General features: G+C 37.6%; 3 protein-coding genes across 3 annotated transcripts; 1 reads left to right on the top strand and 2 right to left on the bottom strand.

The window, feature by feature from the left end:
• The first annotated feature begins 388 nt into the window (after nt 1–388).
• Nucleotides 389–4,807, top strand: LOC143848852 (HVA22-like protein a). The gene is made up of 6 exons (XM_077357911.1): nt 389–567; nt 880–906; nt 1,077–1,199; nt 2,414–2,657; nt 3,640–3,747; nt 4,543–4,807. Exons 1-6 carry the CDS (start codon nt 512–514, stop codon nt 4,549–4,551), a joined length of 567 nt encoding a protein of 188 aa, XP_077214026.1. The 5' UTR covers nt 389–511; the 3' UTR covers nt 4,552–4,807.
• Nucleotides 4,808–9,720: 4,913 nt separating this feature from the next.
• Nucleotides 9,721–16,675, bottom strand: LOC143848339 (mucin-like protein). The gene is made up of 3 exons (XM_077357258.1): nt 16,083–16,675; nt 10,350–10,539; nt 9,721–10,124 (listed from the first exon to the last, which is right to left on the bottom strand). Exons 1-3 carry the CDS (start codon nt 16,607–16,609, stop codon nt 9,915–9,917), a joined length of 927 nt encoding a protein of 308 aa, XP_077213373.1. The 5' UTR covers nt 16,610–16,675; the 3' UTR covers nt 9,721–9,914.
• A 3,243-nt stretch (nt 16,676–19,918) lies between these two features.
• Nucleotides 19,919–26,838, bottom strand: LOC143848345 (microtubule-associated protein RP/EB family member 1B-like). The gene is made up of 8 exons (XM_077357265.1): nt 26,389–26,838; nt 24,775–24,843; nt 24,610–24,696; nt 21,342–21,448; nt 21,079–21,218; nt 20,919–20,995; nt 20,492–20,605; nt 19,919–20,308 (listed from the first exon to the last, which is right to left on the bottom strand). Exons 1-8 carry the CDS (start codon nt 26,503–26,505, stop codon nt 20,183–20,185), a joined length of 837 nt encoding a protein of 278 aa, XP_077213380.1. The 5' UTR covers nt 26,506–26,838; the 3' UTR covers nt 19,919–20,182.
• Between the last annotated feature and the right edge of the window lie 287 nt (nt 26,839–27,125).

Below are 27,125 nucleotides of genomic sequence, written 5' to 3' on the forward strand. Positions count from 1 at the left end.
TGTGCCTAAAAAATCAGCTCCATAGGATCACCCTAACCCTTCAATCTATGGACGAACCGTCAACTGAGGGGTCGGGTCTACTTGTAACTTTTTTAAACATTAGAGGTTAAGTTGAATGTGTCAGAAACCACAGGGGTCCTAAGTGTATTTTTCCCTTTTTAAATTTCATCTGGGCCCATCAATTAAGGATTCGAATCATATTAAAATTGTGTGGGTGGGCCCGGGTCAAGGTTCAGATAAAAGGGTCCGGATCATATTATGGGGTGGGCCAGCGTCAAGCTTCTCGACCCCTATTTTGAAAGGACAACAAGAATAAGGGTAGTGCTGTAATTATGTATTAGCTCAAGGCTATATATATTATTTGTAGGCATCTTTCACTCACTTTACTTTGTCTTTTAACTCTCCTCTTCTTCTTCTTCTTCTACACACTCCTTCAGACTAGAAAACAACAGAAATTCTCATCTGAAATTTGTCAGATCAGAATAACACAGAAAGAAAGGCTATAAACAGAATGGGATCCGGAACTTTTCTTAAGGTGCTGGCCCAGAACTTTGATGTTCTAGCTGGGTATGCATTCTACATTCCAGAAAAAAAAATGAAAATCTAAATTGAATACATTTAAAGTTCCTATTTTTTTCTGCTTCTTTTTTTCTTTTTTTTTTGTTGAAAATTTCAGTTTCAGGATATTTAGGGCAGAACCCATGATGGGTCCTTTTTGTTTAATAGGAAATTATGAACTGTATGTAGAAGAGTTGTGATTTTTAGGATGATGGTTCTGTTTCTGTTTTTTTAATTTCTTTTAAAGATTTATTTCTTTATCTTTCTTTTTCTTCTTCTTCTTCTTCTTTTTAATTTCTTTTTCCTAATTTTTATTTGCAGGCCTCTGGTTACTCTGGTTTATCCTCTGTAAGTAGATTTGCTTTTATGGTTATGTAATAAGCTGTGGAAGGATTTATTTATGACTTTTTAATTTTGTAATGTTGTGATATGGGTCTTTTGTATTTGAATTTTATTTTCACAATTCTAGTATGAGAAAAAGTGAAAATTAGGGTTTGTATTTTTTGGGTGCTGAACAGATATGCTTCAGTTAGGGCAATAGAAACTAAATCACGCATCGATGATCAGCAATGGCTTACATATTGGGTTCTGTATTCTCTGATCACACTCTTTGAGCTTACATTTGCGAAAGTCATTGAATGGTAAATTCACATTCTTAAAATTTCATTATTTTGTTGGATGATTTGGCATTCTTCTTCTATTCTTTTTTAGGTTGTCAATGCCTTAGTTTTGCTTGAACTGGATATTTGTTTTCAGAATTAGATGAAAATTTCTGATTCAGAATTAATGCAAACTTCAGTTCTAAAATGTAGGGCTGCTTTTTATTTTTCCTTAAAATATACATGGGCATTTTTACATTTAGGAGAAATGCATGTGCATGTTTTACCGAATCCACACTGACATCCATGAAGCTCATTTTGCTAAATTGAAGCTAAAGCGGTTGACTAAGTATGCTCCCCATTTTATCGTTATAATCATATTTGACTTTGTTTGTATTGCCAGATTGGGATTCTTTTTTTCTTGATTTTAAAAGTATAGATGCCTGTATTTGGGGAGTCTATCGCATGGATTGATTAGTGAATTACTTTGATGTAAGAGCCTTCTCTTATTTTCCTGTTCATGATGCATTTTTTTTGTGTGCAAATGCTGTTACTTTTTGGTGCTTGGAGAACTTTTGCAAGGACATTTTGGTCTTTTCTTGCGCATATGCTTATAGCTTGGAGAGCTCTACCTTTTTGCAGCTCAAGAAGAAGAGAAAAATCATATTAAAAAGATGTGGTCTTCAATTGCAAAATGTGTTCGTAGTTTTCTCAAAGTTCTTTAGAGAAAAGGGGACCCTGATCATTCAAGAGTAGGTTCATGAATATGCATTGGCTGCAATTAGTTTCATTTTTGTAGTATTCCCTTGTTTTCATCTTTCACGAGAAAATTGTGGTCATTTTAGATATGTTGGTTATTTAAGTATATTAACTATTAAAGAAAAAGGTGCTTTGATCTCCGTGATAATGAATATACATTGGTTGCATTTTTGTAGCGTTGGCTTATTTCATGTTCCAGAAAATTGTCGTCTTCCATTGCCCAATATGTCTTCTATTTTTTATCGCCGTGAACTAATACGACTTGGTTTTGATTGGTTCCTTTATAGAATTCTATTATTTTCATCGTTCACTAAAAATTGTAGTATTTTAGTTCTTGATATGTTGCCAAACTTCCATGAAATCCTTAATGTTTCCAAGCTAACAAAAGGGAGGTTCTTGGTTATTCTGAATACATAATGATTGCCACCAATTAATTCCAAACCATCCTTTATTTTCATCAATGTAGGTACTGATTTTTTTTTCCATCTATATAACAGGCTTCCTTTCTGGCCTTATGCAAAGCTCATTGTTACTTGCTGGCTGGTCTTACCGTACTTCAGTGGTGCTGCATACGTTTATGAACATTTTGTTAGGCCATGTTTTGTGAACTCACAAACAGTCAACATCTGGTACATTCCCCGAAAGAAGGATCTCTTCAGTAGGCCAGATGATGTTCTTTTTGCTGCAGAGAAATTCATTGAAGAAAATGGGCCTGAAGCATTTGAGAAACTCATCAGCAAGGTATGAGTGATTCAAATATAATTTCTATTTTCTGCATTTGTTATCCATTTCTCAAAGTACTAAGATAACATCAGAATCTGAACTTTGAGGGACAAGATGTGAGGAGGGCATTGAAAGTTGATAAATACATGCCCTTAATCCATTCGGAGCTGTTTTCCATGGGGATAACAAGCCAAGGTTCATTTTATTCTCAGATAGGCTTGCTACGCTCCACTCACCTTCAGAATGGCCCCAATGTGGCAGATCGCCTGGCTAGGAAAGGTGTAGACAAGCAAGTCCTGGTGGTGTTTGATTTTTGCCCTCGTGATTTGAGACTTTGGTTGTATTTATTTTCGTTGTTCCCTTTTCGTGTGTGTTCTTCCTTGTATTATCGGGGCTGACCTCCTCGGTCGTCTTCTTATGAATGAAATCTGCTGCCATTAAAAAAAAAAAGTGTAGGGTATATACAACCAGGGTAACTGATCCTTGGAACCGCTTATCCAAGGATTTCTATCTCATGCAGAACAGCCCCTCTGAGGTAGTTCACCATGGGGATAGCAAGCCGGTTTTATTTTATCCTTGGATGGACTTGCTATCCTCTGTTCATGTCAACCTTTGTTCTTGGGTAAAAGATTAGCAGAACAAAATTGGTGAACAACAGACAAGATAATTTCAAGTTAGACTTAAGGATGCAGGATGACCAATCCCTGGAACAGCTTATCTAAGGATTTCTATCCCTGTGGTGAACAGCCCCTTTAGAATTAAGAATTCATTGTTACACATCCTCACTGCATTGGAATCTTTGTTAGTCGCATATAGTTGCTTGAATGTTCTACTAAGGGTGTGGGCGCCACTCTCACACAAGAATTTCACAATTCCAAAACATTTTGGATTCTAAAATAGTTATGTCTCGTCATTTCTGCTAGAATTTCCGCAGCTGCTTATACTTCTGCTATCCATTGACTTGCACTTGAGGTGAATTTACATGGCTTTCATTTTGCAGGCTGGAAGGGAAATGAAGTCCAAAAGGAGTAGCACTCACATCTTTGATGAGGATCAGAGCTATAATGCCCATAGTTCAGCGAGCTACTTCCACAATCCATTTCATGAGGTGAGGCAAAATGTTGAAGTATAAATGATTAAATAACACCAACTCTAACACCTTAAGCTTTTGGAGTAATTAGTTGTTTCACATGGTATCAGAGCTATTTTCTCATGGGGGTTCAAAACTCAACAACTACTTGATATTAAAAATCCGCATATATGGCCAACCCAAAAGAGGGGCTACATGTGCCACGTGCATGGTCAATACGGGTAACTTGGGTCGGGTTGAGGCCAACCCGAACCCGACCCAAGGAACCATTTACTCAACCCGACCCAACCTGAGTACAAACCCGATGAGATTCAACCCGACCCAACCCGAAGAACCCTTTTTCCAATCCGACCCGAGTTCCAACCCGAGTTTTTAAGCTTACTAAAACTAAAAATAGAAAAATTGTCGGGTTGCCCAAACCCTCAATCCGAACCCGACCTGAACTCAACCCCGGTTGGGAAAACCCAAGCCGGCCCGACTTTTTTTTTCTCGTTGAACTCGACCCGAGTTGCACCCCTAAGTCGGTCAACCCAAAAACGAGGGACCACACGTGAGGGAAGTGTTGAACCATAAATGATTAAATAAGCTTAAGCTTTTGGAGTAATGGGTTCTTTCACACAAAACAGACGCTGCGTGCTTGTTGCAGAGTTTGTATTTTTAAGTGTAATTTGACCTCTCGCTCTTTTTTTCTGCTGCCTCTACAGGCTTATTCGTAGACGATCATCCGACAAACATTTTTGTTAACTCGTTTCTATTTCTATGAAAATGAAATTTGACCAGTCCCATTTTCTTCCGCTGCATATTTTTTTACAGGCTTATTGATCATCTGACGTAACGTGTTGTTTACTCCCTACTTGGTGATGCAAAAGTTTGGGAGTTCAGCAGATCTATATAAAGTCTTCACAGTTGTACTTCTAAGACTTCATAATGCTCTAGTACAGCTGCCTTTTGTTTTTCGTGATACTTGATATGTTATCTTCTTGCTCCATATCATCTTTGTAGTGTTGAAATATAGGGACATGTTTGTTCCCTGATGGTTACTTTACACTTAGTCTATTAAGTATTGTGTATTGAATTCTCTCTGCTTCTTATGTTTATATTCAAGCTCCTATGTCTGGTTTCATTTTGAATAAACTTTGGGTCCACCTCCATTCCGATCGTTTGTGGCCCAGTTGTCGCACCATTGAGGCCATGTGATGGATCTCTGTTAATTGAACGAAATTGAAAAAGAAATGATGGGACAATCATCTTTTGATCAAAACAGCTTGGAGACTGCTATTTGCATTCCCTTGTTTTAATATTCACACACTTCTCTTTGTTTTTAAACTCTTTGGATTGTATGTTGCAATTCCCAAATGAGCTGTCATAGCTTAGACGACCAATGAAACAAGTTTAATAGCAAGAGAGGGGCTTGTATCTATCAATATAAAAGGGTATGGATATCGGCTCCCAACAACAAAAGGGCCCCTCGATTTCATTACAAACCTTGAAGATAAATAAATATAATGGTTGTATTGTTATGGTTGGCAAAAACATATAGCCCATGTTGCAATTAAAAATCTATGTTACAATTCCTTAGTGGCCGGCCGACCTTGTTTTGCCGGCTGGACTCTTTCTCCGGCAGGCACCATCTTGAGTGCTGCTGTGAAAACCAGTTGCCTAACCGAGAGTGGAACCGAACAAATCCGCACACGCCATATGGCATAGAGAATGGTAGTTTTGCCATTTAAGAAAAGGCCAAAAAAAGAACTTAAGATAAAGCCAAGTATGGTAGTTTTGCCATTTAAGAAAAGGCCAAAAAAGGAACTTAAGATAAAGCCAAGTAGTTGTTAACGAGTGAAGAGGCTATTTGCTGGTTCCATAACCGATTCCCAACTTCGGTTACCATATCATCATTCTATCTTTTTGAATGAGATTGTGGTACAAATAATCAAATTTATCCACTTTCTCTTGAGAAAACACCATGTAGCAGCACTAAAGTGATGGCAATCTCATAAAAGTATTGCATTCAAGTAGCACAAAGCTCAGAAAGTATAATGCTCATCAATCAGTAATATGGGTTTGGTGATGAAGAAGACCATACAAAGAGAGAACTATTCATAACAAAATATACATTAAAATTCACATAAAATATAAAGATCCAAGTAATAGAAATCTTAAAAGGTTATGACTCTCATCTATCAGTTACATGCAGTCTCATCTTCCTCTCCGTGGGATAAAAATGCTACCAATTGATGATACTTTCTCCTCCTTGAAGGTTGGGTTGATGTAACAGTAGACTAGGCAACCACAAGACTGCCTTTACCCCTCTTTGCATTTGGTCTCAACTCTTTTATCATGTATTTCCACCCATCAATAATGAGTCTCCGACTCTCCGTGGCTAAATATATGAGACTTGATGAAGATAGCAATCTGCATTCTACCATTTTCAACTCTTTTCAGAATCTAGTACTTGTTCAAATTACAGGCTTGCCTTTATGGGTTGAATTTTTTTATTTTTTTTTAATGTTGATATAACCCAATCAGTACCACAGAAAGATCAAAATGTATTGGCAGGTGTGTGAGAATCAAAGGATACTTCCAAATTTTGTCTGTTAGAGTAATATGAAAAAGGATGCGTAGTGTTGGCAAATTGACCTGAAATTTGCTAAATGCAATTTGACGCTCAAACTCTTGGAGGAGGGTGTCTTTCTCCCTCTGCGACATCTCCCATATACTTCCATCTTGAGCTTTGGATGTATCTTCCCAATCATCAGGCTTACTTTTGAACTCAAAAGTTCTAGGAACTTCCGAGTCATTTAGGCCATGTTTGGATACCCACAAGATTTAGATTTGGATTTCTCACATTTGCAGTTGAGATTTGGAACTGGATCAGATCCTTAGATTCCAAATCAGCTACAACAGTGGGAAAAAAATCCGAGTTTTAAATCTGTTATGCAAGACATTATTTGGAAATCAAAATTTGTGGCAATTACCTTCACCCTCACCGCTCCTCGACCTTGCTGCTGCTGCAGCCAGATCTCTCTCTCTCTCTCTCTCTCTCTCTCTCTCTCTCAACATGAGCATGAGGATGATTGATGTATTTTGAATCCAAAACTCAAATCCAAATCCAAATGCAAAAACATGAGGTATCCAAATGTGGCCTTAGTTCATTGTTTCCATAGTAAATAATCCTGCATTTTTTTCAGAAAAGTTCACAGAAACTCAGCAAACATAAACGGTAAGGATAAGAATTCGGAAAAATCTATTAAACATCCAGGTGAAATTAATTATGCATGCACAAAGTTGAAGTAAGATGAATTTCACAAATGACACAATCATACAGAAAGGTATGAAACCGAAGCCTTACTAAAATTGCTTTTAGAGGATTTATAGGTTAACAATTTGTGTGACATACACTCCAAATGCCACCCTAAGAGGGAAAGAACACTGTAGTTTGAGGATCGAATGTCCTACATGGACAACCAGACACACTCGAAACATTTGAAAGTAACACTGTAGTTTGGGTCTCAAAAGTGTGACCCATGTTCATCTCAACTAGAGATGGGCTTGTGGCACAACTCTTAGGAGGAAGAGTGGGGCTCAAATGACTAGCCACATGATCTCTAATAGCTGACCTAGTGGGGTCTCAGTCAATGTTCTCTCGCCTTGCCTAGCACCGGCAGGTTGGCTGGCCGAATATTCCCAGTAGTGATTCCAATTCCTGATTCCGCCAATCCAAAGGCACCCTAAAGGGCCTAAGACCATCTCATTTGGTAAACCGATCTTAGGGCTTTTTGAAATTTAGTATCTGTTTGGGCATCTATAAAGATGAGGATAGATTCTAGAGCATAAGAATGTGGGGATCTGGAAATGAAAGCTGTTTCGGCATCCATGAAGGTGAGGATAGATTCTAAGGGGATATAGAAATGAAAGCTTTGAAAGTCACCTCAAACCGAGTATGGGGTTTCCAAGGAGATTCTTACTATGCCTCAATTACCATAGGATTAAGTGGGTAATTAGTATTTCTTTGACAAAATAATTGGGCTTTTCTCATGATCTATGAATATATAAGGTATTTAAGCATGAAAAATGATAAGAGAATGCTTTTTGTCGATCATGATATCCAAATTATATATAAAGTGAAGTCCTATTTTTAGGGGAAATCAAAATTCTAAAGCTAACTATAAAAATTTATTGGCGAATCAAACACAATCCAGACCCAAAGAAAAGCAAAGATAATGGAAATACACAAACAGGCAAGCACACACAAGATTAATGTGGTTCGGCAAAATGCCTTATGTGCATGGGAGAGATGGAAGACTTCCACTCTGAAATAACATATACAAGGATCACAAAGAGATTGAAACCAATCCTTACTCTATCTCAACCCACAAAATCATCCAAGCATTCCTCTACACTCTTCAAGAGTGAACATAGCCGCTCCCTCTCCTTTCCATAAAAAGACTTTTTCATTCTTGTCCCTTCATAGGTATATTAGATACCTTGTATACCAAGGTTTAACACAAAATCTAGACACACACTCTCTCTATTTAAGCAACAACAAAAGAGAATAAACAAGTTAAATAACTCTTTAAGGTCAAAACAAAATGCACCACACCATGCATGCACGGGCGGAGTCTGGAATTTACACTTATGGGGCCAGACTAATTTACTATGGAGAAAATTTTTGGAGCATGGCCAATAAATAAATGACTTGGATCATCTAAATAGGTGTCCCATGTACTTTTTCTTGCATGCTTGGACATCATATAATTTCCCGTCCATCTATGGCATGCATTATTCACATAACTTTGACCATGTATGTACCTATTGAGTTTTCATATGGTGGACGGTTGTGCATTAAGTGTAGCAAAAAAGATACTGTGGGACCTTCAATATTGTTTGATCTAAGCCATTTTATGTATTGGGTCCTGGCATAGATATGCATGCCGTGTCCAATCTTCTCCATAGGATGATCCTGATCCGCCAATGTGGAGGTTTCTATAACATGTTGTCCATTTTAAATCTCCACATATCGGAGGGTTAGGATCATCCTACGGGGAAGATTTCTGGTTCGCGGCCTATCTACTTCTAGGCCCCAAAAAATAAATGATTTAGATCATGTGGTCCTTGTTGTATTTTTTTTATTTTTTTGCTACACTTGTATGCATTATGCTAGTGCAAACAGCATGATCATAGTGTTCTCCTCGCATGAATTATTCATCTTTTGTGATTGGCCTCTCTAAAAAAATGTAAAAAGTGTGAACAAACTACTCATCTTTTTACATAATTCTAACTTATAAAAGCTATATGGGATACACTACTAAACAAAAATAATGAGAAGCAAATATGGAGAGTGGTAATAGATGATCACTTAAGTAAGCTTAAGGATTTGTTTCCGTATTTTTTATGTGTACTTTAATGCTACAGTTATGCTTAAGTTTACTTTATGTAAAATAATTGATTGTTTATGATTAAAAAAGAATTTTTCCAATTACGGATAGTAATTGTTAAGTAACCTTTTGCTAAATTGAAAAGTAAGGTTATAGTTTACGCTTGAGGTGCAGTCTTTATTTATATAAAGCTTAATTGATGTCACATTGAAGTATTAACTTTTATACTTGTTCTTCTCAGATACAAATGAATAGTTGTGTCGATATAAATGAGATATTGGAGGAAGAACAAAGACAAGATTTCTCTCACTGAAACCAAGAACAGAAATTAATAGATCAAATATTAATTTTATATTTCGTTCCATCGGCTGGATTTTTTTCTGGCACCGTAGACTCCAGTTGGTATCGAACTTGTTCGGCAGCAGGAGTAACCATAGAGATGATAGCCTTATCTGAAAATTAATCCTTGCTTCCTCGTCTGAGATGTATAAAATTTGAATGTGAATGTGGTAAAAACAATCAAATTTATCCAATTGCTAAAATTTCCCTTGAGAAGACCCCCAATGTTGTAGAGCAAGAAAATGAAGGCAATCTCATAAAAGTATTGAATCCAAAGTAGTACAAAGCTCAAAAAGTATAACGCTCATTAATGAGTAAAATGGGTTTGGTGATTAAAAAATGGTAGATGAAGAAGACCATTTAATAGAGCTATTCATAACAAAATGTACATTAAAATTCACACAAACTATATAGATCCAAGTAATAGAAAGCTCAAAAATTATAACTCTCATCTATCAGTTACACGCAGTCTCATCTTCCTCTGCGTGGGGTGAAACTGCTACCAATTGAGGATACCTTCTCTTCCTTGAAGGGTTGGGTTGATGCATCAGATAGACTAGGCAACCTCAAGACACTGCCCTTCCCCCTCTTTGCATTTGGACCCAGCTCTTCTATCAGGTATTTCCACCCATCAATGGGCCTCCGTCGGCTAAATATATGAGATTTGATGAAGCTAGCAATCTGCATTCCACCATTTCCAACCCTAATCAGAATCTAGTATTTGTTCAAATTCCAAGCTTGCCTTTTTATGGGTTGATTTTTTTTTTTTTCAAACTTTGATATATCCCAATTAGTAGCACCAACAGATCAAAATGTATTGGCAGGTGCTTGAGAATCAAAGGATAGTTCCAATTTTGTCTGTCAGAATAATATGGAAAAGGATGCGCAGTGTGTCGGTAAATATACCTGAAATTTGCTAAATGCAATTCGACGCTCGAACTCTTGGAGGAGGATGTCTTCCTCCCTCTGCGACATCTCCCAGATACTTCCATCTTGAGATTTGGATGTTGTTTCCCAACCATCAGGCTTACTCTTGAACTCGGAAGTACTAGGAACTTTCGAGTCATTTAGTTCATTGTTTCCAGAGTCGAAAATCCTGCATTTTTTTCAGAAAGTTCACAGAAACTTAGCAAGCATAAACAGTAAGGATAAGAATTCGGAAAAATCTATTAAACAACCAAGAGAGATTAATTATGCATTCAGAAAGTTGAACTAAGATGAATTTCACAAATGATACAATCAGACAGAAATGGATCAAAAGGAAGCCTTACTAAAATTTCTTCAGAAGGATTTATAGCTTAACAAGACTCAAGCCTATAGCAATCAAACTGTGTAACATACACTCAAATGCCACCCTAAGAGGGAAAGAGCATGGTTGCAAGAACTAAGAGTTTCTTATTTTCTTAATAGTAAGGAAGAAAAAAATGGATGACTAAAATAGAAAGACAGAAAAGTAGTAAGACAGAAAAGTAGTAATTTCCGTCCTACCTTCAGTAGTAAGAGGAGGTATTAAAACACAAGAAAAGTTACTCATAAATTAGCAAGTCTATAAGCAAACGAGTTTGCTTCTGCAATAAGCTGTTTTCAGTTGTTTTTTTTTTTGGTCTTTCTGGGTACTTATCACGTTCCGGAAAAGATAAGCTCCATGCAGTGCAGATCAAAGTGGATGCCAAGCTTCTTCCCTGCCATGTTGCTAGGAGATTTTGAGTCATGCTTGTGGCTAAGGAAGGAGGGAATTGATAGCATAACATAATCATTGGAGACCGAAGAGAGAAGAGGAGATCAACATGACTTCCATCAAAGATATCATAGAAACATATCCTTGAAACAAGCAATGTTTTACAAGGTACAATCGTTAACATAAGTTATCAATAAGTGACTGCAGAAGATGACATCGATAAAAGATGCCACCCTGAGTAGCTGGTCCTTTTCCGCCAAGGTTTAGGCAATGATTTTGTAGATACTATTGATGAGGCTGATGGGTCTAAAATGCTTCACCTCCTTGGCTTCCAAACCGTAGGGATCAAGGAGATAAAGGTCATCTTAAGAATATAGTTGAGCTTGCCCCTCCTGTAGAACTCCTCAAGCACATTCATAATGTCAACCTTAACACAATCTCAAATGTCTTGGACGAGTGCCATGTGAAGCCATCTAGGTTGTGTGCTTTATCAAGGCCCATCGAAAAAACCCTATTCTTACTTCATAAAACCTGTTCTTTGAACTGGCTCGAGCCTCCGGCAGTAGCGACTTGAAGTTAATCTCTTCTAGTTTAGGGAACCATCCAGTCCTACCATGGTATAAACATTGATAATAATTGATGATAATGTCTTCAATCCCATTCGCATCCTCAATCATATGACCATTATGTAAAATACATCTAATGGAGTTCCTTCTGTGTCTACATGAAGCGATCTTATGGAAGAAGTGCCCCTATCTCCATCTTTGAGCCACAGAGCTTGAGGCCTTTGTCTCCAGCTGATCTCTTTGACTATTATGTACAATAGCTCATAATGATACTTATTGTCATCAATCACGCCATTTTTTATTTCCGTGTCCAGGGCCTTAACCCTGGCTTCAATGTCCTACCAACCTTAAGTGTCACTACCCTTCCACCAGTGCTAAATATAATTCTTGAAACCTGAAACTTTGCGTAATGAGAAAGTAGTTTCCAAGAGGATCATAAATCAACCGATAAAGAGTAACAATGTGCCAAATAACAACCATCATAGGGCAGCCTGGGACTTTGCGTAACGAGAAAGTAGTTTGCAAGAGGATCATAAATTGACCGATAAAGAGGAACAGTGAATGCTGTGCCGAATAACAACCATCATAGGGCATGCCTTTAGTATAACTCCAGAACATCAGGGACTTTGAGTAACGAGAAAGTAGTTTGCAAGAGGATCATAAATCGACCGATATAGAGGAACAGTCAATGGTGTGTCAAATAAGAACCATCATAGGGCATGCCTTTAGTATATCTCCAGAACACACCAGGTCAGGTTAAGATTTGAAGGGGAAAAAAGAAAAAAAAAATTAACACCCAATGAGATCTTGACATCCACACAAGGAAATAGGTGTACTACATTTGTGTGTTTAAAGTTAAATAATTGAACAAGAGTGGTAAAGTTAAATAGTTGAACAAGTTGCGAGATCATGTGTTATGCCTATGATTCGAGGAAGGAAAACACCATCACATTATGACTAAAGAGGTATTATCCCTCAGGTGTTTCAAATACTTCATAAATTTCCTGATAAAAATATTGTGTCGAAGCCAATGATAGCCAAAGTTTGGGCCATGTTTGTCTTCTAAGTTCTTTAGCAAGGGCACCTTCTAATCTATAGCACAAACGAATATGCACGATATGATGCACAATCATAAAATTAATGAAAAGATCAGTGCCCGAATTCCCATTTCTCCAAGTAAAAAGGCTGGCATGAGACCTTCAAACCCTAACCATTTCTCAAATTTTCATAATAACATGATACATGTAATAACAGTAGCAACAAAATGATTATAATGAAGTTTTTTAAGTTGGAGTCATGAAGGATCCAAACTGATGAATTAGAATGTCCCAGTGATGGATGAATGAAACTATTGAAGTCTGAAACTGTTTTGCCAAGGGTTTATATACCAAAGAAATTTCTTGATTGATGAAAATTGGAGAAAAATACTCATTTTTTTCCCTGAAGAAGAGATAGACTTGTATATAAATTCAACTAAAGTGATACTTTTCCTCTCACTCTCCTCCATGAATCAAAAAAGAAGTCATCATTGCTGGAATTGATGATAGATTAACATAGATGATGTTCCCCTAAAGTTAAAAAAATGAAATTACCAAAGTTCTTACTTTTACGTCAACTGAAATAACAAATCACGAGTAACTCCAAGAAGTAATGATAATCCATAGGTTGAAATGGTAAAAAAAAAGAAAAAGGAAAAAGAAAAACTGAAATTAGCTAAGGTTTTGCTTAAATCCATATAAGGAACAATAACCCTGGAATATTCAAATTACTTCATCAAACAAGAATAAAAAATCAAACCCTGAAATTCAGTATAAAACAAAAATAAAATGGTAGGAAAATTGATGCATGCTCGCAGTTTTGAAAGAAAGAAAATAACTGTGCAAACAATTTTTAAAAGAAAGAAATTGACTTCCGTCGAGGGAAGTCTTCCTCCTCAAGTTCAGTTGCCACTCAAGATTGTGCTTTTCATTAATGCATATCCAATCTTTAAATACAAAATATTAAGAAGAAGAAGAATGAGCTGCTGAAATGTCTCCTAAAACAACTCAATTTTAAATTTTATCCCAATCCCTAAGTAGACGCTACCCTGACCAACACCTAACAACCAGAATAGATGAAGCTACTAGAATCCTAACAAATATAAACTTAACAATCTGGAAACATAAGAGAAAAATTTCCTGGACTCCACCTTTATTGACACATCACTTTATTAGATGATCATGCACAGGTCCTGAAATGGAATTTTTTTTTTTTAATGGCAAAGAGTTTAATTAGATAAGAAAAAATGGGATAACTCACGACCGAGATGGTCAGTACAAATTGAAGAAAGATAAAAGTATAGACAAGAGGATAGACATAAACAAAAGACCCTCAGGGTGGGAGATAATCAAACATGAAACATCTCTAAGGACTCCTTGGTCACCCCCTCCCTAGCAGGCCTGTCAACTTCAATATTCGCTGACCACCTAACATACTGAAAAGAAATGGAGGACCTGGCCACTCTATCTTGGATCACTTCGAAGCATGAAGCAAACCTCCATGGGGAAGTCATGCCCTCCATGGGGAAGTCATGGGACCCCCAGTGGCGGAGCCAGGATTTCTACATAAGAGGGGAAGGCTTATACATAAGGGGGGCAGGCTTCAAAATTAAAAGGGGGCTGAGCCCAATTGAGTTGGGCCTATTTAAGAGTTTGACCCAACTCAAGAGGGGCAGCTGCCCCCCCTTATGCTACATGTAGCTCCGCCCCGGCCTTGAGCCACCTTATAACATTGAGGGAGTCTACTTCCCAGATTACTTGATCCATAAGACTTCTGTCTATCATATTCATACCCTGAAGCACCGTCCTAACTTCTGCCTCATTAGATTCAAAGGTGCTAATGGGACCCCAGTAGGCCCATCTCATAGATCCACTATTGTCTCTAATAACTCTGCCAATCCCGTCTGGCCCCGGATTTTCCATGCTAAATCCATCAAAGGTTAGCTTTAGGTGACACTGCTCAAGGGCCTCCCATTCCTGGATAGGGGTGCTCGCTTGTTCTGAGCTTGCGCAAATCTCCTTCCACCCATGCCAGAGGTCAAATGCCGAGACAAATCTGAAACTAGGTCATACCCAGGCAATGGTTAATGCCACCACCTTGGTGAATAAATGCTGGGAACTCTTGACCCAACCTCTGAAAATGCGGGCATTCCTTTCCTTCCAAAGGACCCATATCACGGCTAACAGTATCATGTTCCATAGGATCTTTCCTTTCCTTCTCCAAGGAACTATATCGCATGGGCGTCTAATCGGATAGTGGGACCCTGGAGATTATATAACATTCTGGATGAAATACGGGACTTGGTTCATATCTTGCATCCTACGTTAGTACATAGAAGAAGGTCGGCAAACTCTATGGCTGACGGTCTAACGAAGGAAGGGGGACTGAAATCAAAACCTCTCGTTATTGTTTCTGAACACCTTCGACAGTTGTAGCCTACTGTTTCTTTTAGGCTAAGTATAGTGCTCTTTTGGGATATATTCCTGGATTGTACCCCGGGACACCTTGTCCCTCACATTCTACAATCTTTCTATTTTGAATAAAAGTGTTATCTTTCGGGGTAAAAAAAAACCTATAGGCCAGCTCTCAAGGCGAATAATGAGTCTTGCTGGTAACAACCAGGATATGCCAAATCTACAGGGAACTGTAGGCTAGCTCTCAAGGAGATCAATGATGTGTAGCACGCATCATTTGCCTCCCCTTCAAACAACGTTGTCCTCAAGTATGGGACCAGCCTAGGTATGGGACAGCCTAGGTGTGGGACTAGGTGGGACCCAGCTTAGTTTGAGACAGGTTTAAAGGGGCTACCGTAGCGTGTTCAATCAGCTCTGGAGCTTTTGGTGTATTGGTTAGGTACCTAACATTTGGTATCATGGCAGCCACCACATCCCGTGTTTGAATCACGAAAGAGGAAAGGACTACTTAAAAGTGCTACCAAGTAAAAAGCCAAAGTGAAATTGCCACATGATGGGTCGTTGCAGAAGAGGCGACCCTTGGAAATGGCTACTTGGAAAAAAGGCCACAGTGAAAGGCATCGCAGAGTGGGCCACTGAAGATGGCGGATGCGGAAGCACGGTCGAATGTTACTGTCTAGTGGGGTCTGCCTAGGTAAGGGACTAGGTGGGGCTCAGCATGGTATGGGACAGGAGCTTTTGGTGTATTGTTAGGTACCTAACAAAAATTTTAAATCACAGGCACTCAATGATCAGAGAAAATGAAACAAAACAAAAACCCATAAACCCCTTGAAGTATAAAATTCAAAACTCTATATATGCAAACAAAGCCCTAAATTGAATACATGCAATCAAATGCTAGAACCCTTTAAATCACCAGATTCCCCAAAAAAAAACCACTTACTCGGAGCAGCTATCGAGCAATCTCTCAATATCATCACCTCCCCCAACATTAGAAATCCCCAACCTGGCCTCCTCCTCCTTCTCAATCTCCTTCATCCACAACCCAGCATGTATTCTCTGTTTCTTTAACCTATAATCCTTCTTCATGTTCTCCACACTCGTCTTTTTCGCTCCGCCCGCCACCTGTTCGACAGAATCTCCCACTTGAATTTGCTTCTTAAGAGCCCTCCTCTCATTCCACTTCTCGTCCATCTCTTCCACAAACGCTTTAGTGTCTGAGTCAACTTCCGAAGGGAGAATAACGCTCTTGTCTCCTGAGAAATTCACGTCGGTTTCCCAAGGTGCGCGATTTTTCGCAGCCATGTCTTCAGGAAGCCACGCGGTTTCCCAGGCATCGTTCCATTCATCGTCGCCCTTGTTGGTGGAGGTAGGTTTGGTGGATTTTGATCTGAAAAGAGTGAGATTGAGATGGGTTTTTGAGGTTAGTTGGAATAGAGGAGGGAGAGGAACTCGTTTCAGGTTCTGCATTTCTTCACCTGTCTAAATGTGGTGACACCTCATTCTATTCTAACCTCATTGTAATAAAGTGGGTCATGCCCGCTAATGCTTTATAGGTCCCACCACCACTTTGATTATCTCAACCGTCCATTTCATAACTCTTGCTTTGAATCTCTTATGGATTTTGATTGATCTGAACCATCCACCCGGAATCCTAACATCCAATAACATTCCGGAAACTACATACTGGCTTCATTTTATAGGAGATTAAGGCCCGTTTGGATACCTCATGCATTTGTATTTTGATTTGGATTTGAGTTTTGGATATAAAACACATCAATAATCTTCATGATCGTGTTTTAAGAGAGAGAGAGAGAGAAAGAGAGAGAGAGAGAGAGTGAGGGAGGGAGGGATGTGTCGCTGCTGCCGGAGCAATGTCGAGGAGCAGCGATGCTGACGGAAGTTGCCACAAACGTTGATTTCCAAAAAATGTCTCGCAAAAAAGATTTGAAAATCGGAATTTTTTGCACTGTTGTAACTGATTTGGAAATTCTAAGGATATGATCTAGTTCAAAATATCAACTAAATCCAAATCCAAATCTTGCTCGTATCCAAACGTGGCCTAAAGGGCTGTTTTGATACGTGGATTTTAGAATCTAGGTTTTAGGTTGAAAGCGGTGTAAAATTCTGGATTTTATAATCCATTATCCTAGATTATAAGTAAGGAATTCAGGTTTTAGAAATCTATCCCCCATCATGAGATTTATAAAACCTGGAAACACGGAACGATCTCCTACTCTCTCACTCAACGGGAAGAAGGGTGAGAAATTATAAAACGATGGACGGTCTCCTTCTGTGGTCTCCTATCTAGGATTTTTTGAGGAAATCCAAGGTTGTAAAATCCGCGTATCCAAACGGCCTACTAGAGTTATCCACTGACCGAAGAATGAGTAAAGTTATATGGTTAATCAAATCTCATCCCATTTTTATAGAGACATGGATAATTAGTATAGCCCAATCAGCCACATCAACTAGGTCTGGGTAATGTACTTGGTTAAATGGATTAAGTAAATTAGAGCTCTAATGTGGGTTGAAATAATTTCTATAAATAAGGGTTTAGTTTCTGCAACTATCTAACCTGAACAAAAGAGATATCCCTCATCGGAGATTAGGCAAGTCAGAGAGACAATAGAAGATTTACGTTGATCGGTCATGGCTGATTGAGATAAGTTCTTAATCCCCCATGTATTCTAGATTCAATGCATGATTAGACCAGTTTATAAATTAATTTTTATAAATCTCAACTATACTTTCCATTAGATCTACGGTTGTGATCAGGGTATTCTAATTCTAAATGCATGGTTTGAATGCCCTGATCCTAGTTTTACAAGGAGATCCAAAGCAAAACCTCCAAAAGTTGAATTGGTTTTGATGATTTTTAGTACGCGCCATGTGTGAAACAGCAGTCACACAGAAAACATATGATTTCACGCATAAATTTATGAGGTAAAAATAGAGCCAGATCTTAAAATTATAAGTTATTCAATAGATATTTGCAAATTTATACATTCAATAGATTAGACAGTATAAAAATTCACAGTGGTAAGGTCTTGGAAATTTCATGGGCTAACCAAGTTTTCCCATTATGTATAGAAGTAAATGTACATTGTAGGGTATTAGAAGCATTACGGGCCACCAAGTTTTCCCACTATCTTTTAGTTTCGATCCTAAAACCATCAAACAAAGGGGGTGAGTTTAATTTAACATCCCTGTTTGGATTGAAGAAAATGTTTTTGTCTCCTCAATTTAGAGTTAGAGGGAAGTGATATGGTTATGGCTTATTTAGAGTGATATCATTATAAATTGAAAACCCGGATAAATAAAACTTGGACTGCTGTGGTTCAAGTTACTTTTTTTCATTTGTAATCAAACAATGGAAAAGTAAGAAATTTTGGAAAAAGTTATTCTTTTCCAAACTTTTCAACAAAATTCCTGCCATCCAAAAATTAAAAAAACTCACTTTTTCATTCGGCAAGCAGCAGGACCCACCTACAATGATATGGGGACACTCCTTTTGTACTAGGTAACATCACTTGCTCCCATGGGGAAAGAGTGGAGGACCATCTCAAGGACTCCAACAAAAGACTGAAGTGGGCCTATTTCTTATAGATATAAAATGAGATTAAACTCGACAACGATCTCAAAAGTGCAAGCTCATCATATCGCCTTAGGCTGAGGCAAGGCGTGTGCTTTAAAGCCTAAGCAGCTCTACCACAGCACTTGAATCAGTCAAACACACCAAAAATAATGGCAGAAACTTACAGCACAACCACCATTAACCCTTTAACTAATCCATTCACCAGAAAGATGGTAGAGTGGGTTTTTTTAGGCGATGAGAATGGTGGTGTTGTTTGGTGGTTTGGTTGCAAAAAAGGCAGGCATATGTAGGGTTTTTACTTGGGTTTTGGGTGCCATGTCATAAAAACGCCTGGTTGCACAAAAGCCGGGCATTTGTAGGGTTTTGGGTGCCACGTCATAAAAAAACATAAGTTAGGTTGCCATTAGAGGAACGAAATCCCTGAACTCTACCAGGGATGTCTCCTTGTCTAGTGAGGTGTCATGCCAACCAACTCCCAACAAAATTCTACCAAAAAAAACACTAAATTTTCTTGGGATTGATGCTTTTTCTTTCTTTCACTCCATTCTCTATATTGGTAATAACACCCCCTACCAGTATTCTACTACTCAGAAAGTATGACAACTAAACACTGCTTACTACGAGGTAACTACGAGGAGACTCTAGGGCTTGGTAATAACACCCCCTACCACTACTCTACTACGAGCTCCTTGATGAGGGTGAGGAGTGGCGAGCACATTCAAACCAGGAACTATAAGAAATAGCCTACAATTTTGGACCTTTTTAAAATGTGGTGTACCATATAACCATAACCTGCAATCTAACAGGACTCAAATTACATGTGAATTCCACTTTGGGTTTACATCCAAATACGCCAATCAAAGGTTACGCATCAAGCATACCGAACTCCTGATCTGCCTTCGTCATAACAATGGTCCTTCCCTTAGTCGGGTTCAGAATAGTACCTGCATTGTGAATTTGTCGACTTGTCCTCAGGTAGGAGGAGGTGATACCGGATTAAGAAGAATTCAACACAAAAATGCTTTCTCACGAAAAAGAGGTTCTTAGCAATCAATAACCAGGAGAGATTAATGCAGAACATGAAATGGAAGGTAACAAGCTTGAAAGGAACTACCAGTCCCCATTTAAGAAAGCAAGTTTGAAATGTGGTTCAAACATGGACATCGACAAGTTTTAGACGATTTTAAGTACTTCAGAATCAGATAACATTCTATTCATTTGTGCAAACTTCTACCAGAAAGCAATTAACAACCATCCAGTACATGCTACAAAGAAAGATCCAAAGATAAAAGGAAAATGTCTCAATGTTATGATTAGAAGAGTATTTTTCCATTGCATGAGTTGAGGAAGGGCTTGATATGTTTCAAATGGGATACCACGACTGCTTGTTAAGAAGGGCTAATCACTCCTAGCCTTGCCTCATTAGATGAGTCAAATTATTTTATTTAATTGGATCGATATTCTAATTCCGCACCAGTATCCGGCAATCTGCTTATGATTGCTTGAGCTTCCACAAGAGCAGAATCCTTATTATCAGCAGCGTATAAAATCTTTCTAATTGCTGTTGCCACCTGCATGGTAAAAAGTGGCCGGTTAAAAAGATCTAAAAGAAATCATTGGAAACTAAGCAAATCAAAAATAAAAATTTTAAAATTAACAACCATATGGATACTAATAGTTAACCTAATGATAGACACACCGCAATAAAAAAATATTCACAGAACTAAGATTCATGAAAGTAAATAAACTCATACCGGCAGCACGTCCAACTCAGGAGCTTGGCAAAGGATTTCAATGTCCCGCAACTTTCCAAAGTAGAAATCTCTTTCTTTCTGGGAATGACTCACTGAAACCTTAAGCTCTGCTATCTGCGTGTGAAGAGCAGAAAAATCTATTCATGTGACATTACGTTTGCATATAAAATCAGCATTTAACAGTCCAACGAAACTGAATGATGACTTCTCACTTTATAAATAGCAAGAAAAGAATGCTTACAAACTATAGTGATCTATCTATCACATATAGTCGGAATCTAAAGAAAGAACCATGTAAACTGTAAAGAATAAGACACAAAATTCTGTCTATCAAACAGGCAAAATACCGTCACTTTTACTATAAAGGAACATAGTAAGCCATAGATTGTCTCAAAAATGGCAGGTCACAAGTTCTAGATGATAGTACCTGCTCAGATAATGCCTGAATCTGTGCTTCAGAATTTCCCACACCTGATAATGCCGAGACTTGTGCTTGCTTGGGACCTACATGTATAAACTTTTCGGATGACAATAGAAAGCACCAATAGAAGTGTGCACCCTCATTCAAACTAACAATAAAATCTAACCAGAAATATTAAGCCCTGCTCCATCTACGGAACTAAGCGTAGGTACATTGTTAGCTTGCAGAGATTTCGAGCCTTTTTGATATCCCTTAGGATTCCGTTCCTTGCCCCCCTTGCATCTTCGCTCCGCTGGATTATAATTCCTAGATGCAATAAAGCATGGTTAAGATTTTCCACTCTATCCTAATTCTATGAAAATGATTGGGCCAAACTCAGAAATTCATGCAAATGGGTCACAGAAAGAGAAGAGAAGAAGAGGAGAGTACTCATTTGTTATGCCACCATTTACAGAATCACAGTAACGCTTCATCCATTGTAGGAACTCCAGGTTGTCCAGTGGCCGTCCTTTGATAAGTTTGTTGACTTCAATATGCTACCATAATGCCCGGTAAGGAAAATAAAGGAACTCACATCAAACACGATGAAAAATAGTATGACTTGAAGTTAAATGGCATAACTTTAAAGGAACTCTACAATGCATAGGCACACTTACAAAGCATACCATATGTTAAATAAAAATGCGAAGGTTTGAGAAAATTGAATAAAAGGCTTGAGTTTTGATGACACTGAATGATAATTAAAATGCATACCCTAAAAGAAGACTTGCATCTCATGTATTGGTCTACATTACACGGTAAAAACAAAGAAAATGCCAGTGCCCTACTCAATCCATCACTCAGAGACCATCCGAAAGTGTTGTGCATAGGCAAGTGATAGACTAATAGATTATCACCATGTTTGGTTCTAGATTCATGCCTAGCATGTTAATGGTAAGATTTATCTCATATTAATACCACAGATTCCCATATTAGAAAGATAAGATTTATCTCTTACTAATACCACACATACCCATACTAGAAAGAAGACAATTTGGCATAAAATAGATGTCTGATATAATAATCAACTTGGAGCCATCTCAGTATCCTTATCCCTGGAAGCCGACATATCTGGAAATTGATCACAAGAGTACACATTGATCGCTACCGACATAACCCATTGTCAAAAAAAAAAAGGTCCCCTATTTCATGAAGAAACCTGTAAGCTAGTTTTGTAAAGTAATTTTGGCAGACAGAAAAGGTATTTTTCAAAATTGCATAGATACTGTTACATTTTACAAGTTCTGCTGTGAAGTGCAAACATCAGAGGCTTCCATATAGTATGCAGGGTGCTCCCAAAAGTTCTAGCAGTTCTGTTAGAATATTTTAATGAGTGGGACAATAACAAGAAGATATTGAAGTTTATAAACAACAATATAATGATTGACAGCAACAAGGTGTACAATCTTTCTACAAACGATATGCCCAATTATATGTATCTTGAAGAATAGAAGATATGCACAATGAAAATATTGCAAAATGTGGTCCAAGTATCTCAACAAAATCCCCTTTCAAAGTGGAAACGACCCAATTGATCATATAATCCTAATTATTTGGTATTACAATAACTCCACTACCTTTATCAAAATGGATTGGTAAAAATATACATTATTGCCTGTAAACATCATGTGTTTTTTCCAAGGTTTTAAATCTCAGTTTCGGTACAAAATTTCGAACGAAATCTTGTAAAAATTTCACCGAAATTTCCGAAATTTTCCCGAAATTTTGTACTTAACCGAAACGTTTCACCTAAATTTCCGAAACATTTCACCGAAATTTTACCGAAACGAAACGTTTTCGTTTCGGCCGAAATTTCCGAAACGTTTTGACGAAGTTTGGTACTTTTCCGACTCACTGTGAATTTCGTTTCGTTTTCTACCGAAACCAAAATATTTCGTTTCGGCCGAAATTTAAAACCATGGTTTTTTCGCACAACTCTTTGATGGGAGCATCTGTTTGACGGTTTGACCTTGCGCATTCAACCAGTGCTTCAAAACACGGATGCTGGTCAAAACGCAGCCAAAGAAAATCCTAGTCGACTCGGCACGACACAGCTGAGAACTCAGTTGACGTGGTCGTAACTCAGGAGAGTCAAAGGAACTTTTATTGGCTTTGTTCGAAAAAACGCAGAACATGGCAACAAAACACAGAACACGGCCAAGGTAAAAGGGAGTCAACGACGACACGGGGGAGTTTTAAAACTATGCATTCAACAATCTTGCATGTGAAGTACAGTGGCAAAATCATCCATGCTCAGATTTTATAATGTTCCTGGCAATGGTTATTCTCATTAGATATAAATTTATTCTTCCCGGAAAAATCCAAAAAAGTTCTTCTATTGTAATCGAAATACCCGGAAACATCTTTGGCAAGTGGGAAACTCGTTTCCCATGAAATGCGTTTCGAAAACATTTCTGAGACGTGATAAAAAAAATTGGGGAAACATTTCCAAAATGTATAGGAAGTGCGTGGGAAATATATGGAAAACTTATGTGAAACATGTGTGAAATACGTGACACGCGTTTGGGAAATGCGTGGAGAACGTATGTGAAAAGTGTAGGAAACATGAGTGAAACTTACAAAAATTATTTTGCAACAAACATACTAAAAATTTGTGGAATATATATTAAAAAGGAAAACAATGGCATATATCACCATAAAAATGCAAATAAGTAGAAAAGTATACTAAAAATAAAATAAAGAAAGAATCCCTTGTGTTTCATATGGGTTTCCATTGATGTGTCTATATTGTTTCAGAAACGTTTTAATGCGTTTCCTAGGACATTTCTCAATGTGTTTTTTATGCAATTTTCCATCATTTCCCAATTTCTCCTTTCTCCTCTATGCTTTTCCCACATTTTCCGTTTCAGTTTCACATTTCACTTCACAAGTTCATTTTCCAAACTCGTAACTATTCACACCATCAGATCAAAACCTCACATGATGTATGTGGCATGCTAATTTACTTGGCATGTTAAAATCAAAAGAAAAAACAGTTGAGCAATGGTGATGCAAAAAATTGTAAGAAATAGAAGATATCTATGTACTCCAATGATAATAGGAATATACGTTGTGATCTAAGTGTCATGCAGGCAATCATATGTGGAAGTCTAAGGATTTCCATGCCTAAATTGAAGACTTCCTAAAATACATGATTGTACAAATATATGCATCTGCTTATAATGATGCCTTCCTATTTGTGACCAAGTAATTGATTTGATTACTTGATCAAATTCCTTTCTTCTCCCCAAATGGCCAATATCCATAAATTGAAGCTTGATTTTGATGTTTTAGAATCCAAAAATGCAAAGAAAATGGATTTTGAGCTTGAAACTGAATCAATGTAGTTGCAAAACCTCGACAGAGTTGAAAAGTATTAAGGTATACACTGCTATGCACAAAAAAATTAACTCTCAGTAAGCAGACTGCAACACAGGATTAAGCTTCTAGAAAGAATAATTAATATTTTCAACCTAATGACATTAATGGCATAATGAACAATCATGGGGCTGCTATGATCATGCCTGATGGCATTAAGAAAAATTATAAATCACAAAATTTAGAAAGTGCCAACACCCAAGTAAAACTTGGACCAAGGAGAGAAACATAATAACAAACAAAAATGGAGATGGTTTTCTTCGGAAGATAAACTAAATACCTTCTCTATTTTTAACTTGGTGAATACTTCTTGCAGAACTTTGTAATTCTGGATCATTTCATATTCTGTCTTTGCATCAAAATTCACCTGAAATAAATCCGATTAAATAAAGACATATTTAAGCATGTTTCTAACAAAGGGAAAAACAGCAAAATGGATTCTTGCCTTGTGCATGGGAACAACTCCAGTATGTGTCATATCCATCATTTGGCAATGAACAGCACCAGAAGCAGCCTGGTCAAATCAAAATATATTGAAAATGCTAATTCTTCAGATAAATTGACGAAAAACGTCTACAACTTGAATCCTAAAACATCTACAATCCCAATTAAAATGCCAGAGTTTTGAGATTAAACATATTACACAAATGATTTTGAAAATACGTCCAACTACCCTGTATAATTTCCGATATTATGTTCTGCTGCTGCATTCAAACAGAAGTCGATGAGAGGGAAAAGGAGAAAAAAGTTAACCCAATCTGAGTCAGCTTTCGCATCAACTGAGTGAAATATTTGTGCCAAACCCTAGTATATCGATCAAGTGGATTTTACCTCCGTGGCAGTCGCTCGAAATCAGCCTATTAACTTTTCCGTGAATGGATGAGATTACACTAATCTCACCGATTAACAGAAAAGTGAATGGGCTGATTCCGACCAACACAATTAGTCAAGAAGGAGGTGAACCAGCCTCATATCAATAACCATCTAAACTTCAAATCCCATAGAAAAGCGCAAAAAATGGCCAGTATTTATACATGGACTATATTTTATAAAATGCAATGCTTAAATCAGGACATGGACGACCACCACGAATTTTTCGAAAATGAATGAATTTGTTTTATCAAATAGTCAAATGTATAAAAGATCATAAAAAGGAACCTTAGTTTTTTTTTAAGAAAAAAAAAGGTAGTCACGCTCAGGTTTTTAATTTCTCAGGATGTTACCAGCATGGTTTTACAGTTTTACATTTCGGCTGAAATGTTGTTTCAACCTAAATATTCCGATTTCGGCTGCTACCGAAACGAAATCAAGATTTCGCCCAAAATTTCGGGATTTCATTAATGTTTCGATCAAAATATGCAAAACATGCAACTTTTCAGATTAATAAAACAAAATAAAATAAAATAAAACAAAGACATTTCAACAGAACCCTAACAAAAATCAACTCTACTCAAAAAAGAGAGGGAGAGAGAGGAACCGTGATATTCCTTTAAGATATTTCTAAAAAGAGAAAAAAAAACTAGTGGTGAAAAATCTTGCTTGGATTGGGCCGTGATTTTGTACCCAAATGTTTACGTGATATTACAAAATTTCGGATATTTCTAAAAAGAGAAAAAAAAAACTAGTGGTGAAAAATCTTGCTTGGATTGGGCCGTGATTTTGTACCCAAATGTTTACGTGATATTACAAGATTTCGGCCGAAATTTTGTACAGAAACCGAAACATTTTGGTTTCACCGATGACCTAAACCGAAACCGAAACATTTCGGTTTCACCAATGACCTAAACCAAAACCGAAATTTACAACCATGGTTATCAGCAGCCCTTAAAAAAAAAAAAGAACGAAAACCTGCTCTTCAGAGACATTTTCAACAAAAAATCAAGCTCCATGAATAATTAGAATGTGATTAACAGTCCATCTCGATGTGTAATTTCCAAGCATGCCCAAATGTATCTTCCCACGAAAGCAATCGTTCTAATTTGGTTGAAAACAAATAACAAACCCAAATGCAAAAGAAAAACAAAACCCTAAAACCCATTGAAAGAAACAAGAACCGTACCTCTTCTACTCTAGTAAGATTGAGCTGAAGAGTGGCATTAATCCAGGCCAGAATCTCATTCCTCCCGACGAAATACGCGCCATCCATCATCCCTATGTTCGCTGCCACTGTTGCCATCTCTCTAGAAAATTTGAAGGGAGTTTTGCATAGAAGAGAAAGATTAAAGGCTTTGAGAAGAAACCCAGAAAAAGAAAACAGATAAAGAGAGGAGAATGCAGAGAAAAAAGCCAAAAGTTAAAATCAAAAAGAAAAATAGAAGTGGGGGGGAATAGAGGATCTTTTTTTATATGGAAATGAGGAAAAGTCGGGGCGAGATTGTAGGGTTAGGGTTTTTATTTTGGGGGATAGGAAAGATTTTGCAGAGAGAAAGGAGGAGAAGGTTTGATGGAATGGGAATCCGATGATTGGGATTAAACGAGAGAGAGAGAGAGAGAGAGAGAGAGTAAATACACCCGGGAGATTGCAACTTTGAAAGTGATGGTAAATACACCCGGGAGATTGCAACTTCGAAAGTGATGGTAAATGGCTGACACGTGCAATTAAGTATTGGTTATTCTCCTCTCTTTCTACAATTTCTTCCTTCTCACTTTTTCGAACCCTAATCAATAATTGTAAGTGGGACCTAAGACACTCTGATGGACGGTCCTATTTGGAATAGACCGTGAACTAGTTTCAGTAAGGTCCGAAAAATACCCTAAAAAGGATTCAATAAAAAATGGAAATGATTTTAGCCCAAC

The sequence above is a fragment of the Tasmannia lanceolata genome, unplaced genomic scaffold, assembly GCF_043159265.1.
Source record: "Tasmannia lanceolata isolate RefF3 unplaced genomic scaffold, GAP_Taslan_0.1 ptg000016l, whole genome shotgun sequence".
NCBI lineage: Eukaryota > Viridiplantae > Streptophyta > Magnoliopsida > Canellales > Winteraceae > Tasmannia > Tasmannia lanceolata.